General features: G+C 43.1%; 1 protein-coding gene across 2 annotated transcripts in view; it reads left to right on the top strand.

Annotated features, from left to right (window-relative positions):
* Positions 1-15,947, top strand: part of CNKSR2 (connector enhancer of kinase suppressor of Ras 2) — a 232,024-nt gene extending 216,077 nt beyond the window's left edge. The window contains exons 21-22 of one of the 2 annotated variants that reach the window (XM_068420507.1): positions 12,401-12,597; positions 15,732-15,947. In XM_068420507.1, the coding sequence (XP_068276608.1) occupies positions 12,401-12,597; positions 15,732-15,947 (413 nt within the window). Of the gene's footprint in view, positions 1-986; positions 1,508-12,400; positions 12,598-15,731 lie in introns of those variants that run through there. The other variant, XM_068420498.1, reaches the window with a different exon arrangement.
* The last annotated feature ends 434 nt before the right edge of the window (positions 15,948-16,381 follow it).

The raw sequence follows: 16,381 nt of genomic DNA, 5'->3' as shown, positions 1-16,381 counted from the left end.
CCAAAGTGGTTTTTTTTTTAACAACAAAATATCCTCCAGCTTTTCATATCTGGGATCTAAAACCACAATGGATTTCAAGATGCATGGAAAGATTCATTTTTTATTACAAATAAGTGTAGCAGACAATAGAATAGAGTATGTACTGAGAACAGCCAGGCTTTTGAAACTGCCCTGTGTGCAGAGACTGCATAACCACACAAAAACTCTAAGTAAAAAACTTAGCTGTATGCTGTTTATTCCACCTCTCTCTTTCTCTTTCTTTGCTAACACAGGTCCACAAAGATTCTCAAGTTCTCAAGCCCTAGCTTTTTTATGTATGTAATGTCAGTGTGGTTTCAAAATCCCATGATTTCCTAGCTCCATATCTTATCCTTCGCCCAAGGTTGCACAATGCTGGATCGTCAGCTAGGCTAATGAAAGGAGCCAGATTGTGTTGTGCCACCTCTTTTTCTAGTTCACGCATAAGCTGCCAACAGGATATTTTTCTGTGTTTGTAGCACGTTTGGTGGATTTGGGGCACATTCTTTGCTTCCTTTCTCCTCATTCATGTGACCCTTTTCTAGTGCTTCCAAATGAGCTAATATCTTTTAAACATGGAGGAGACCAACCCAAGTTGGTTAGGATGTGTATTGTTCTTTTGGTTTATTGTGGTTTTTTAATTGGTCTTTGTTCTGTTCTTTTCTTTTTTCTTTTTTAATGCATATCCACAAAGAGAGAATATATAACTTTTTGCCCTAAATACCTCTTTTGCATCAGGAATGGATATTTGAATGGTGCAAGGTGTAACAGCAGAACAGTGCCATGTCTCTGTCCTCATGAGCATAGCTGCATGCAGATTAGAAAAGCTCTGTAGTGCTGCTACTGTATGCCAGATTTGCTATTTGCTCTTGTTTGCATGATAGTATTTCTAATATACTAATATGATATGGAAATAATGGCACATCACAGTTCTTTCAACATATTGTATCACTGCTTTATCATATTAGGCTAATACACTGCGAGAGTTGATAGCACCTCTCCATGTCAAATGGAATCCACTTCTCTTGGCACTGAACCGATTGGACTCAAATGTTGATAAACTTATCATTAGAGAATTGGCACGACGGAGACTCAACTTCAGCCTCTTGCAAGCAACCTAATGGCCTCCGTTCAGAAAGTCAGTTCTTCTTGAATAACTTTGATGTTTATAACAGAGAACAGACCTGTTAAAGCATAGACAACCACATGCCTGGATATGAGACCTCCAGGAAGGTGTCAAAGGGCATGGCCAGTCTTTTGAAGAATGCACCCTTTCCACAATGGGACTAGGCACAAAGTCAGATCCAGTCTACATGGAGCACATTTGCAGAAAATACTGCCCCCTGCACGGGAGAACGGAAGGGGAAGAGGGTCTTGGCAAGGGAAGGGTTTTGATGTCACTCAGTTTTGTTCTGCAGACCTCGAGGAATTAAAGAGGGATTCAGCCATGGTAACTGTAAAATCCTGTTGCTTGTACTGAACTCCAGTGAACACGTTCAGGCCAACCAGACAGAGTTGTGTCATTTAAGCGTACTTCACATTAGTGAAGGAAGTCACCTTACTGTGTCATGCTAAACTAAGTGTATTCTGTCAAGTGGAGGTATGTACAGACCTTTCGGAGACTTCCATTTATCTAATGATTTGTAAGGAATTACCAGAGGGTACACTAACACTGGTTTGGATGATGACGGAGAAGATACCTCACGCTGAGATTTATTAGACTCTGCAGATAAACTCTTCAGTTCCTCTTTACCTTCTAGGACTTAAACATGTGAGTGATGCTGCCTGGCCAAGCAGGCACAAGGTATTCTCTGTATAACACCCATACTCCAGAGGGCTGTTTTGGGGCCAGTATTTGTCTGGATGTCACTCAAAGTAGATTCAGATATTGTATTTATCATTATGTTCTGGGTACCCTATGGGTTGGTGTTTGCCTCTCTCTCTGTGGTTAGAATGTGGATTTTCCTTAATATATTTGGCTAAGGGTGTATTGTAATAATGTTAATGCTAATTACTTGATATTTCATACTATCTTATGGGGAGATACTTTTAAAAAATGTATTTTGAAATGTTTTCTTTCTGTTTGCTTAATGTATGGTATTGCATTATGTTAATACCAATAAAATTATATATATATAGTTATATATATTTCCCTTTTATAAAGAAGTAAATTATGCTTTTTTGCCTCACAAACAGGAAATGTGCAGTGAATAAAATTACATCATTCTGCCTTACAGCAGGTGACAAAGCTTATAATAGTTTTAATATTCTTTTTTGAAAAATAAAAAGTATAGTATGACATAAACTAGTTGGAAGTTCATCAAAATGCATGTTTTGTGTTTCTGCTCAATGGGTCTGTCACAAATCAGCCTAAATATTTAGCAGTGTTGTTTTGGCATCTTTAATTTTTTCCAATCAAAAACATACACTGTAATGCTATTATTGATTACAAAACTGTAATGTCATAAATTTTTGCCTGTTGGCCAAATAGACAAACCCACTGAGTTTTTATGACTCTCTTGTCTGTAGGAATTGATTTTTAAATTTAATTTAATGCTCTTTCCAACGCTTGGCAAAGGCGGAATTTATTTTTTATATAAGGTTGCCTTTGAAGTACCTGCCTCTGCCAGGGCTGATAAATCACTGCTAAGTACATAAAGATTTTGCAACCTGAAGGATATGTCATTAAAGCCTTGTTGGAACGGCCTGCAACCCCAGCCAGTCCTTTACATTCTGTCATTAAATTCCTTAATTAGTTAGAGGTGAAATGTTTTGGAAACGAATTAGAGAAGCAGAAGCAAAGATGTGACTCTAAAATGTCCTTTGGCTGCATTTGGGGTTACACTGATGGCTTATTTGCTGCTCACGGCCAAAGGCCAGCATATATCTGCGCTAATATGAATTCGATTGTCTTCAGCTTCCTCTCTTTCTTTTCCCCACCCTTTCTAACATATTGTATTGAGTATCTTTGTTTTGCAGAGGCATTCAGAAGGGCTGTAATTAGCAGTCCCCAGCATTTAATTGCATACACATTTGTTAAGTATTTTATGTATGCCTTAAAATAAAGTATAGAAAATGGCAGTAAATGTTTCTTTAATGAAGGCATTTGATTTATTCATGAAGTCAGGATTTTTTGAAGGTGTTATTTTGGGCTTAATAAAGGAAATAAGCCAGCAAATTTTCAGTTTTGCCTTTGCGTAACCATTGTTTGTCAGGGCTGATGTCCGTTTCCTTTCTCTTGTTTCTTTTGCGTGCAAACACATTCTGCCTGATCAGTGGGGAACGGACCTTTCTTCTGTGACGACTCTCATGCCAGTTTTGAGAGAGAGCTTTATGTTCAGGTGCATACGTGTTCACAAGTTCATTATGACATCTGATGACATGAGTAATGGCTAGACAAGCCGCATGGTATTGCATTTCTCTCGTCACGGTAATAGCTTTTGTTCTGAAAGGTACTTTGAACTCTGTGCGGTGCTTACAGACCGTGGTGGTGTGATGGGCATTCAGCAGCTGACAGGGGGTGCGTAATACTTGTCAGTGTCGTGCCCTACAGAAATAACATGTAAATCAGGGTGCAGATTAATTAGTCTGAGATCTAATCAGTGCAGCTATCATAACATGTGCAATTATAAATCCAATAATAAATCTGAATATCTGAATAAATATGACATCTTCTGGGATAACGTTTGCAGAAGTATTTCAAGCCACTTTCATAAATGCCTCAGGAGGTGCTTCCCCAACAGACTGCAGTGCATTACAGAGGTAACTGAGCCGGCTATTAAATTAATCTGTCCCCCGCCCACACTAATTCACCGTGTTTCTTTCATGTTGAAAGTAGGATTGCAATTCCTAAGGGATGCAAGTACTTTTGAAAATTTCATTCTCGGTGTTACATTTTCATATAAATAAGCAAACTTGGGATGTAGCCTGAAGTAGGGTTCATTTTCTTGGTGGGTGTTGCTCACCAGGAATACATACCCCTTCTGTTCAGGCTTGCTTTTCAGGTATCAAGCCCTTAAACCTTGACAGGCACAAGTGTGACTGTGGCTTGATTCTGACTGGTGAGTAATGTCGCTGCGTCCATATCATTTGTCACTTAACCTTTCACAACTTCGTGTGCTGTAACAGCTTAGGTTTGTGAAAAAATATTTTCCTGAAGGAGTAATTGCTTCCATATACTGCTTGCAAGACGTATCTGTAGGGACCTCCTCGTCCTGTTTAAAAGTCACAGCATCCCCAGATGTATAGCAGTTTACCCAGTTTGCTTCAGCTCCCGGCTTACCTCATAAATACGAGTTTTTCACTCTTTCTGAACTGCGGGGGCTGAGGGGAAGCGTACCATCAAAGTGTAATTGTTCTGTTTATTTCACTTCAACATCGGTAGCTTGTGGTAAAATTAAACAGCACTTATATCAATGCGTGGCACAGAAAAATGTCAGGATATTCTATTTCATTGTGTTAAAATTCTCCCAAAGAGTCACTAAAATCTGTTCAGCAGATGAAGGTTAAAGTGATCTCGTCAGAGGCAACTTAATGAGTAGAGTACTGTGTCCAAATACCAAAGGATTCAATTATAACACTGCTGCCAAAAAGTTCTGCCACTGATCAGAGTTCCCTGTTACTTTGGGAAGCTTTGGAGTTATTTCATCTTCATTCTTATGCCCTCTCTGAAATCACAGCCCACCAATATAACCTCATGAAACAGCAGGGCTAGGAGCAAATGAGGAGCTTCTCCTGATGCTCATTCGAGGTGTGTGAGAGCTGTCAAGAGGCAGCATGAACAGAGCGAGCTAATTATTCCTTCTGTCTGTGTTTCCCCTTCTCACTAACATATTAACCCATTTGCTGGCACCTGTACTTCATTGCTAAGTGGATGTGGAAAATACCTGGATGTTGCTGTCAGCACAACAATGCAGGTCTGCAGGGAGAAAACGTGAGGATCTATTTTTTTTTAAAATGCTGAGTTTAGTGGCAGCTGTTTTTAATAAGCGATTCCAGTTGCGTGGAAAGCTGAAGAGAGGTGACCGATGTGGGCGTGAGACTTCTAGTAAGACCAGCTCAAGTGTCCTGTGGAGGCTGAACACTCTTCAGCCTGCCAGCTCACAAACTGCAGTCTGCAGGGCAGTGGTGGCTCACAAGGCCGTGACAAGGTGAGGGCAGTTTGTCATTCAAATATCACCAGAAAGATGACCTCAGAGGAAAAGCGATTGCAGGGATCTACTGATCCTAAAAGAAAACCATTAGTGCCATGAAGAGTTCACAAAAAGAATTAGAGCTTTGGTGCCACACCAAAGGTTTAGCATCTCTCAGGCCTTACAAAGGCTAGGGCCAGATCTTTTAAAAGCAGTTACGGTACCTAACCGCTTCTGATTGAACTTGGTTGTAGTGGAAAATGCCCAAAATACCTTTGGAAATCTGTCCTATGGGAGATGAGTTTTCCACTTGCCTGCACAGTTCACTTTATTTCAAGAAACCAGTTTATGCTCATGCATGAGAGAGGAGCGGCAGCCTCGTACCATCAGGTCGAAAACTCCAGCGTATTGCAGAGCTCTGTTGCGTTGGTGCTTTCAGTGAGTCCCCTGTCTCAGGAATATCTTTTTTGCTTGCAGGTTTGCGTAACAGGAGAGAATAGAAACCATGCACAACTGTCCTGGTAACCCAAAAACACTTCCTCTTTAGAGGAAAGAATGGTATAAATAATACTCATTCCTGATCCTCTGCCTGCTAATGTTTTGCTAAACACATGTATCAAAGCTTCGTTTTAAACACTGCTCCTTCCTTCTTTGACTCAAGACTTTGGGGGAAATCCTGCACTTTCAGGTATGCGGGGCCAGAAAGGATGGAGGATTAGAATCAGAAAAGGGCAGGGAAAGGGAAAGAATAACAGAGACAAGGGTTGCAAAGGCCAAGCACTGCACAAGAATTCCCCAGCTTTTCTCAAGCTTTTCTTAAGCTGGCCTAAACTTGTCTTCACTTGTGGAGAGCTCTCATTAATATATACATGGGTATATGTATATGCATACATATATAGGGAGATGCAGAGGCATACTCACATGCCCAGTCAGACCTCGATTTTGGCATAACATGTAGTAGGAGATGACACAGGTTTCTGTACATGCTTTAATGGGGAAATCTGCTCTTTATTACCCAGAGCTTCCACATAGACCTGAACTGCATCTTACTGTACCTCCTGCCTGCTGTACCATGCCAAGCTTAAACACTGTGTTGCTCCTTCCTTTTCTCAGTAATCAGAGATGTGACTTGTAGCGTTCTCCTGCCAGGAGCTGATTTGCTGTGTCACCGTGGCTCCCCTCGTACCTGTGCAGGGGTGACATACACAGCACACATCCGTGCAGACACTGTCTCCTTGTAAAACTTTTTATCTTTCTTTGGTTTCACCATTTTGTTCCTTTTAGCTTATAGTCTGGAGAGAAAGGAAATACCTAGCTTAGTCTGCCTGCCATCCACCCAAATAGTGTGAAAAATGACTGTAATTCCTGTCTCTGCATCATAAGCATTTGGATATGCCTCCCTCTTGTGCAGTTTGGACTCTAATGATTAACCTGAACAGGAGCAAAAATGGATTTAAGCCTGGCACTGAGAAACCAACAACTACTTCTTTGAAGGATTTCTTCTCTCTTCTCCCTTTGAACACAGCTAAAACCCATGTCCCCTCTCCTTCCATCCTTTTGCTTTTTCACCTTAAATATAGGGAGATCCCTTCTCTGTTTCTCCTGACTGTTCCCCAGGGTTTACAAGCCCAGCCAGGCTGTTGGACCCTCTGGCCGTGTTACATCCCCTGCCACTGCCTGCCCATTAGTCCACTTGGGGCGGCAGGTAGCCTGAGCTGGGGCTCAAGAGCTTGCCGCGAGAGGCCTCTGCTTCCCAAGGGATCAGCAGGCATCTGTCTGCTGCACTGCCCACCAGTGAAACCATTGCAGGATCAGGCGGGTTTTGACAGACCTGTTAGTTAGACATGGCACAGCCAACATGCTGTGGCATAGGAAGATTACAAAAGGCTTTGTCAGTCCTGGGATTATAGCACTTACTAGTTAGCTTGTGCAGACAAGCTTCTCTATTCCCAACATAGGTGCAACAGGGTCAAGAAGGCAAAGAAAAAAAAAACACAACCCAGAGATTTGTGCATTGGGGTCTGTTTTATCTAGCTTGAGACCATGTCCCAAAAGCCAGGGATGCTCTCTGTTTTGGTGGAGCATTTACTGACACTCACAGAAAGTCTCTGGGAGGCTTCAGGTTGATGCCTCCACCATGCGAAAGGTGAAGCAGAAAGATGTAACTCTCAAACTGGAAGCAAATCTTTGGGATTTGTAGGGGGGAAATAACATATAGCAGCTGTTCAATAACATAATTAGTGATGGATTCTAACAAAATTGCCTCCTTAGGATCCTGAGAAAGCTGAGCTGAGCTGGTTCCCCTGCCAGAGAAAGTGAGCTCACCAAAAGGAATGAAAATGGGAGTTTAAATTTCAGTGGAGGCAGGGGATTTCCGTCTGACTGTGCCTCGTTCACTCTCTGTCACAGACTTTGCAGCAGCTCGGCTTTCTCAGGATTTGCAGAGGGTGGTAATTTTGTTCAAATGCAGGGCTAATTGTAAGTAGGGGAGTGGGCGTGCATGAGAGGAGTTGCACAACAAAGGAAAGTGTGTCACTAAGCTGTAAAGGTAGCAAACAGCAAAGAGGATAGCAGAAAAATGGAGAATGCCATCAGGGTGGCATCGGTGTCCAGCAATCGGGATAAGGAGTCTGAAGACAATGGGATGAAGGTGGGTGGTGTTAGGAGGCACTGGCAAAGCACAAAAAGGGCCTCAGAGGAGAGCTTCAATCCTTGAAAAGCGTGTCAGCACAGCGGGTGACAAAATTTGTGATTAATTGTGTTGTACTATGATTGCATGGGCAGTTATGTGCACTCATAGCCCCGAATGCAATCACTGCTTCCTCTGGTACCTCACTGAAAGGGCAAAACTGTGCAAGCTTCCGATGGCTTGAACTTTTACAGGGAAAGTAAGTTACAGAAGCACAGGAACCTCCGCTGAAAATTTCTAGGGGCTATTCCATATATTTAGAGCAGATTTGTGAGAAACGGGTACCTGGAGATTCTCTGTGTCCAGAGCGCGATATGTTGGCCAGCTGGGTTGCAATGGTGACCTTCTACGTGGCCCTAATTCAGTTCCATCTTCCTGAGTCCTCAGTTTACAAGGATCAATCATCTTTTGATCCATGTAAATACCAATGTTAACTGTTTCTCTCTGGTCACTTTTCACTCAAATGCCTGATGTTCTTATTTGTTGCTCTCAGGATCTTGGTTTATAAGAGGGAAATAATGAAAGGATGAACAGCCCAATGGAGCCAGGAGGTTGTTACACTTAGTACATCGTGGAGCTCAGGGCACGCCCTTTTCAACAACAAATGCACAGTGTAAGAAATCCCACCAATTTTTTCCTGAATGCCAACAACCAAAACCATTCCTGGCCTCTTAGAGTTTCACACACCTGGCCACAATTTCCATCTCTCTCTCCTGAGAAAATGTAAAAGTAGATACAAATATTTACTGCACCTTAAGAAGCGAGGGCAAAGTACAAAAAGTGCAGAAACTCCTCCTTGTGGAAAGCAGAATAATGAAAAATAATAACATGCCATTTACTAGACTGATGTAGTCTTTGTCTCAACTTAATGCAAATGGATTTGCATTCACTTGAAGACACAGCAGAAGCTTCATTGTTACAAAATTTAGTACCTGTGTATTCTTGTGTTTGGAAGATACAGTTCTGAATTTAGATGCTGTGTGCTGTTGTTTGTGCAGTTTTATTTCTGCTCCAAAGTTACAGTTCATGCTTGGGTGGGGTAGGGGACAAAATTATGGCTTCAGAGAAGGCTCCCTCCTTTTTAGCACTATGTGGAAAAAGCTCCCTGACAGTGTATTCAGAGAAACAGGGGAGATGCAACCCGTGACTCAGCAGCCAACCGAGGGTGAAAAACAACCTGCTGCATTGGCTGCTGTTCTGAGGTCATCTGCAAATCCCATTAGGCCATGTTTTTTACTTAAATAAGGCATTACCTGAGGACTTATTCTTCCTTAAGGAGACAGCCCTGCTGTAATAGCATGACTCGCATACAAATCCACCAATTTAAAAAAAGAAAATATGTTTTAAGCTAAGCTGTATATCTAATCAAGTACCTCAGATGCTTTATGGTGCCAAGGGTTTCACCAACACCTACAGGAGATCAATCAAATCCCTTAGCAGAAGGGTGAGGGAGGGTAGATTCGTGTATAATCTCATTCCCTCCTACTGAGAGCCATTGAGAGCAGCAGCACCACCACCTTCAGTGTTTCTCTGGAAAATATTAAGGGCTTGGGATGTGTTAGCGTGATGCCCACCGCCCTCTCCCCCACTGTGGGTAGAACAAAGTGACAGGCGTCTTGCCCTGTTGGAGCTTCCCCAGCCTCAGCAGCAGCAAGACATTTAAGAGAAGCTACCTGCTGTTTTTCTTCCCTGCTCTTTCCTTTATAGCAAATCCCGTCCCCTTTTCTACATGCCGCTCATAGCTACAGCACCGAGGCAGTGACAGAGCCCGGGGGAGGCAGCCCCAGCGGGTGGAGGTGATGTGCCGATGTGTTTCAAAGACCTGCTGTCAGTGCTCTGCTGCCTAACCCTGCCTGCATCGTGCCTCTGTAGTCCTGCACCTCTTCCCATGCAGCCTCAGAACTGTTCCCATTGGGGGCAAAGGTAGAAGTCCCCTGTCCGCAGTCCCTCTGAGGCCCACACTGAGCAGTGGCTGCCTGCCCAAGGAGGTGAGCCCTGAGGAGCACCAGCCGTGTTAGACCTCCAGGCACCAGCAGCACAAGCCCCCCAGCCTGGCGTTTGAACCCACACAGGCCATGCTGCCTTCTAGGCTCATTAAAGGCACTTGTCATTCAAGGTGGAACCTCAGGATTGAACCCAAACATTGTTCTTCTCCATGGTGGGGACCTTTGGTGTTTCAGGAAGCCATGGGTTTTCAATGGCAAGCCTGGACCTGGTGGCTGGTTGCTGGTCAAGGCTCTAGATCACCCTGGCAAAGTAAATTCAGATGGCATGGAGTCAAAGCACTGGCTCGCTTCTTCAGCAGACTGTCCCTGTTCTAATCCCCTGAGGGTACAACGTGGTGATGCTGCTGGGGAAAAGAGACCCAAGGAAAGATCTTTTTTGCCTTGCATAACAAGGAATAAGAGAAAGAGCGAAACAGATGTAAAATACTCCCTTGTCAGATTGAGGTGGCTTTTTTCCCTTTGCCCTTTAGCAAATCACTCCCATTCCCCAGCTGTCAGACTGGTGGATTTCAGTGTTCAGAGATATGAACTGATAGAGGGATCCCAAATATCTGATCTCGTTGCTGCATGGACTTTTTAAGAAAGCACAAAAATCAAGACCACGGGGGATTTTAGCCAATCTTTAAGTATTCAGCTACTGAATGTTTTGCCCTTCAACACATTAGATGTTTTAACAAGAAAGAAATCGACAAGCAGAAATGCATCTCATTTCTGTTTTTCTACAAGTCCTGGACACCCATACAGTGATGAACCCAGCTCTCCAAGCAGGGTAGCACATGATGGGAGGATTTAGGGAGCTCTGTACAGATGCACAACACCTTCATCAATAAAAAGCCTCTAACTCTTCTTCATTTCCATATCTCTTTTAAAAAAATGAACACTTTAAGAACATCCACCCCCTAAAAAGGGCAAAGGAATAAACTTATGAGAGATACAGCTAGATTAGTTGCTGACTGCAAAATTCTTTGGTTGTGTAAAGATCTATACAAATGCAAGCACTTTTTGTGATGGGGTGTGGAGATCTGGGTCTCTGGAGTTCTTGCTTGAGCCTGAGGTGAGTAGTTGCTGTACTGCATGGTATGGGCTTGAATGGGAGTTTGCCTCGGGTGGCTCCTGGTGGACTAGAAATGTGACTTCTAAACACAAGCTGTCCTCCCTGTTGGTTCTTGATAAAAAACCCTCAAAACACCTGAGGAGACTGAGGTTCACTACTTATGGGTACTTTAGCATGCGCTGAACTTTCAGCCAGTGGAGATGGCTATGTCTTGGTGCAGAGTCAGTCACAGGATAAAAGTAATGCTTGAAACCAAACAGCTGTAGCCTTCCTACAAGAGCTTTCATAAAAGCATCCTGAGGACACAGGCACATTGGGCCAGGAAAACATACACCACCGTGTAAGCCAAGACTGGGTGAGAGGGTCCCAAAGGCTCTGGAGACAACTGGGCAGCTGGGCGCAGGCGGTGGCTGGCTGTTGTGTGTACAGGTGTGTCGGTGTGTGAGGGGCAGTAGGGATGGAGCTGCCACCCCGCCGACTGGCTGCTCCCCCAGGGCTGCCCTGACTTCTCCTGGTCACCACTCAGCTAGTCCTGTCAGTTCGCGGGCACTTCCCAAGTTTGTTTGGAGTCATCAAACAGTTTCTTCTGGGGGAAACAGTGTGTGAGAGGTTGAAATGTTTTGATGCTTTCTAAAAGAAGCATTTCAAATGCTCCTATCAGAGTAACATTTCATCCCCGGCCTTTGCTTGATTCTGTTTTTAGAGAAGCAAAATCTTTCTTTTTTGTTTTTTCCTGTAAAATGCTCCCACTCCTAGTTAGAACAAATATTTTAAAACCTATAGTAAATAAATAAATAAACCTATAACGCAAACAGCTCTGGTTTGGTTTGCCGCACTGCTGGGTAGGCTGTCATGAATGTGCTCTTACGTCCAGTCCGTAGTCTGCCGCTGAACCTTCAGGAAATAGTAGAGTAAAAAAAACATCACAAGTGACAGTATTACTCACTATTGAACAACACTCTTGAGTATCAAAAATAAGAGACAAAAAGAAGTGGATTTTTCTATGAAGGAAAACGACACATCATTCCAAGGCCATCACCATAAACAATCTTGCGTGCTGTATCAGCACTCTCGGGCCAAGATCCGATCCCTGATCACCTTCCTCAGCAGGATGCTTCCAGGGCTCCCTTTCCTTGCAATAACAAAGTCACCAGCATATTTAACTGCAATACTAGAGGTGTGATTCCTGACAGTAGGTCACTGTAATATTACTATACCTTGCACTATTCATCTTTTTTTTCTTCCTTCTGTGTGACTCAAGACTTTACATTCTTGAAAGCTTTTCTCCCTTTCTCCTGAAGACAGTAGCGAGAAGGAGCAGTTACAATTGCAGCACTTTTTTTCTGGAAGTTAGCAGGTGTGAAAAGTTCTCCTTATGGTCCAGTTAAACCTGTTAAACGTTTTTCGAAGGTTTTTGACAACTCTTCATATAATAACATTAATGATACAGTGTTCCTTTCTCTGTTTTTTCCTTTTTTTTTTTTCCTTTTTCTCATTACAGTTGAAACTATAGAGGAAAAAACAGCAGACTCCTTGCAAGATTTGTACAGAGCCTTGGAGCAGGCCAGCCTGTCTCCTTTAGGAGAACACCGGATTTCCACTAAGCTGGAGTATAAGAAATCTTTTATAAAGAGATGTAGCGATCCAGTAGTCAATGAAAAACTGCACCAGCTGCGAATTCTGAAAAGCACTTTAAAGGTGAGATAAAAGAGGGAGGAAAAATCCTCCCCCAGGGTTGGAGCGGACTGTATTGTATTCGGAGATTAATTGTGCGCAGCTGGAGTCCAGGCTGAACCTAGTGTGTGAAACAAGCACAGGAGACGTGGGGAAACGCTGTTTGCAAAGCAGATAAAACGTGCCTTGGGAGAGCGGTCAAAGTGAGGGGATCAGTTTTTATTTCTGCGCAGATAAAATCTCAGTCAGCTGCTCCTCCTCTAGCAAGTTTAACAGAATTTGACACCAAATTATCAGAGGAGACCTTAATCCCCTTTTTGTCCCTGAACATTTTCATTTACCAAAACGCATTCAGCCTGTAATTGCCGAAGTTAAGCAAAGCCAGCCTTTTGGAAGGGACCAGTGCCTTGTACAACACTTGATTATTTTCTGATTGCTGAGCTTGTCCAGGAGGAAACTGTGTGCTTGCTTTCTGCATAAGCTGATAGGATCATTGTATTTAATCAGTAGGATTGGTTAAATAAATAGATAGTAGTAGTGATAGATTGGAAGATTTTTATGGTTATTCCGTGTACCACAGCTCATTTAGCCTCCCTGTCAGCTTCTGTGTTTGTTACAGCAGCTTCAATTCTATCCTGATAGAGATTTCAGCAAACAATATGCTAGATTTCCCCAGGGACCCTGTTTAACTATATTAAATTACCACACTTTAAGTCACTAGCTAATTGTACAGTGGGTTTTGTAACAGCTTTCATCAGAGGACTTTATCAATATTAATTAATTTAGTTTTCCATCACCTAGAGAAGCATTTAAGCAATATTATTTTCATGCTGTGGGGCTCCCATCCTGAAAAAATCTTACTCATTATTAACTTTCTGCACTATAGCATCTCAATGAAGTCAACTACTACTTGTAGTATTATCTGGGTATATGAGTCTTTACAGGATTGGAGGCTGTCAGAAGACGTCAAGATACACGGGCTTTCCACATGACTTCTACAAGCGTGAGAAACTGAAACAAAATCACAGTACTCTCAGACATGTCGGGGTGGCAGGAGGTTCATGCTGTATCTGTGCTTTTGCACCATGGTAGAATCACTCATACCAAAACTGTGGTTCAGTATCAGCAGCTTGCTGCCGTGCTCAATTGTCTGTCTTGTTAGCATCTATTGATACCTGAGCTATGTTATGCCAGCGGCTTCCTTCAAATGGAATTGCTTTCCTCCAGGGAATTCCAAAACCAGCTCATCCCCTTGTTCCAGCAGATGCCCCTTTTCATGCTTTTCTGGGACTTCATTCTTTGGACCAAGCAGACACAATTTGTTTATTTTCTGTCCATGAGCCATATTTCCTAAACCTGTCAGCATTCTTGTTTGGACCTTGATAAATCATTCTTAAAGTACATGACACCAATAAACGACAACGCAATGGCAGCAAGTACCAAAGACAGCCAACTGCTGTTTCTTGCACACGGCAACAGTCTAGAGTGGCACGTGCCTGTTTCGCAATGGCATCATGGTAACTCATGATGAGTTTCTAGCTCCGTTCTAGCCCAAAGCTCCACCTCTGCCATACTACTGGTAGTTATACGTACCAGTAGCTGCTGCTGTTACTTAGTTAGTTATTTTTGCTTTTATCAGTATCTTTGATTTCTCCTTCCTGAATGCAGCCACTTGCGCTGGCCTGTTGAAGTTACTGTTCTGAACTCTCCTTGAAGTTATCCAAATTATTAGTAACCTGAGACAGCCCTTCAAATTGCTTCTAGCTCTTGTTGTCCATAGACTCTCTGTCCCATCTTCTAAAAGTCCTTAATGAAAGACCCCTCTGCTCTCTTTCCTGTGATACAACCACAAAACCATTCTGCCAGCAAGTATGAGCTACGTGGCTGGTAGCGCAGAGGTGTGGGTACCAGCTACGATCTGTGAGAAGCAGGTTATGGTAGTTCAAGCAGAGATATGGTAATCAGGAGTTCCCATGGTTTCATTTCCACTGGTCCTTCTCAGCTTTCGCCTCCGTTTCTGAAAATGAGTATTCTATCAGAAAGCGTTAATTAACTGCTGTTTGCAAAGCATGAAAAATACCTCTCAGCCTACTGCTTAATGATGGTATCTCTGACCCTTCTGATCCTCTCCCACCAACATGCGCTGACACAGCTTAGTATTTCCCTTTAACATGCTCCCCAGAAAGATTTAACATACTCATAGTATGGACATGGAAAATGTGAGTTATCAATGAGGAGTGTGAAACCCGTCTGGCAGGGAGGATAGAGCCGAGGTTGCTGGTGACCATACGATATCTACGCAGAGGAGTAGTGCTGGAAACCTGCGTGTTAGCTGTGTTTCCAAGGCTTAAGCCTGTTGCATCCAGCTTCCACTGCTTGCAACAACCATGAGTGGTTGCGGGTACATTTGAGCCTTACTCTGACCCGTACTGGCTGCCTGTCATCTCTTGATAAACTAATCACTGGCCAGTGATTTATGATACAGCCACATCCCCTGCCTCGATGATGGGTAAGGAGGTACCAGAAGCTATGTTAGATTTTACCCATTTCTGCCTTCTCTTTGCCACTGCACTGGTAGGAGGAGGTTGCAGCCAGCCAGCCCATCGCATACACTGGATCTTTAAGGAAGATGAGTTATCACTAACAAGGGGGTCCTTGCACAAGCCTTTGCAATGTAGCGCTCAGATGTCCCCATGACAAGCCTAGTAAAAAGGGCTTAGCTCTGCTGGCGGGCGAGAGGCCATCTGTCTGCATCCCACGCACCCACGCAGTGTTTCTTATGCTGATCAAGAAGAGCAAACAGATGGCACTTCGTCATGTGAAACCCATCTTGAGAAATGCGAGCAGCTAATAGTAAACAGTACAGGGCCTTGCTTTTTTGTGAGCTGAACAAGGGGCGAGGAGGGGGAACAGGGGGACTATTTCTGAGGATGCTGGACAAGGCGAGGGAAGCCCTAGCCCCGCAGGGTGATGCGTGACACCCTGTAGGAAGGGCTCCTGTTTGCAAGTGCTCGTATAGCAGTTAGATAGTCCCCCTGCTTTTAGGGGCTCCGTGGCTTGCCTTTGCTCCCCCTATTCTCTCCTTCCACCCGTGTGATTGATTTTGCCAGTGACTCATCACTCACATTGACTCTTTGCTTGTTCCTTTTCTCTCGCAGGCCAGGGAAGGAGAAGTAGCCATTATAGATAAAGTTCTGGATAATCCAGCTTTGATGTCTAGAGACTTTCAAGAATGGAAACAAATGTACCTTGATCTCTTCATGGACATCTATCAAAGCAGCACCCCGAGGGACTCTGTTAATGGCTCGTCTGAGGTTGATGCACTTATAGCCTCCTTAGCACACACTCACTCTTACATTGAAACGCATGTATAGAGGTCTCTCTTTTTGTCCATTTGCTATACTCCAGCCCTTTACTTAAGTGCATAAAGTAGTTTTTATATCAATATGTGGGAGCTCTAGTAAACTATATTTTAATGTTACTCAGCTATGTGAAGTACACCTTCAATGGTCAACGATACCATGTCTTTAATGAGAATTTGTCTATTTTATATGCTACCAGCGCTCGGCTTGTGTTTACCTTCTGTGAAATAGCTAACATGATCTTTAGCTATTAAAGTATTTAAAAGCATTTTTGGAAGACCATGGCCTTCATGCAGGAAGTTCCACAAGCTAAAGGTTTTGTTATTGAAGGTCACTTTTACAATGATATTTCATATTATATAATTCCAGTATTGCATTGCATTTTTGGAATGCAGGTACTATTTTGGTGGTGGAAGAAAACCAATTTTTATATTTAATGAGAAACT

Source organism: Nyctibius grandis, chromosome 2, assembly GCF_013368605.1.
Source record: "Nyctibius grandis isolate bNycGra1 chromosome 2, bNycGra1.pri, whole genome shotgun sequence".
Taxonomy (NCBI): Eukaryota; Metazoa; Chordata; class Aves; order Nyctibiiformes; family Nyctibiidae; genus Nyctibius; species Nyctibius grandis.
The sequence above is the reverse complement of the archived record's forward strand: the minus strand, read 5'-3'. Positions and strand labels throughout refer to the sequence as shown.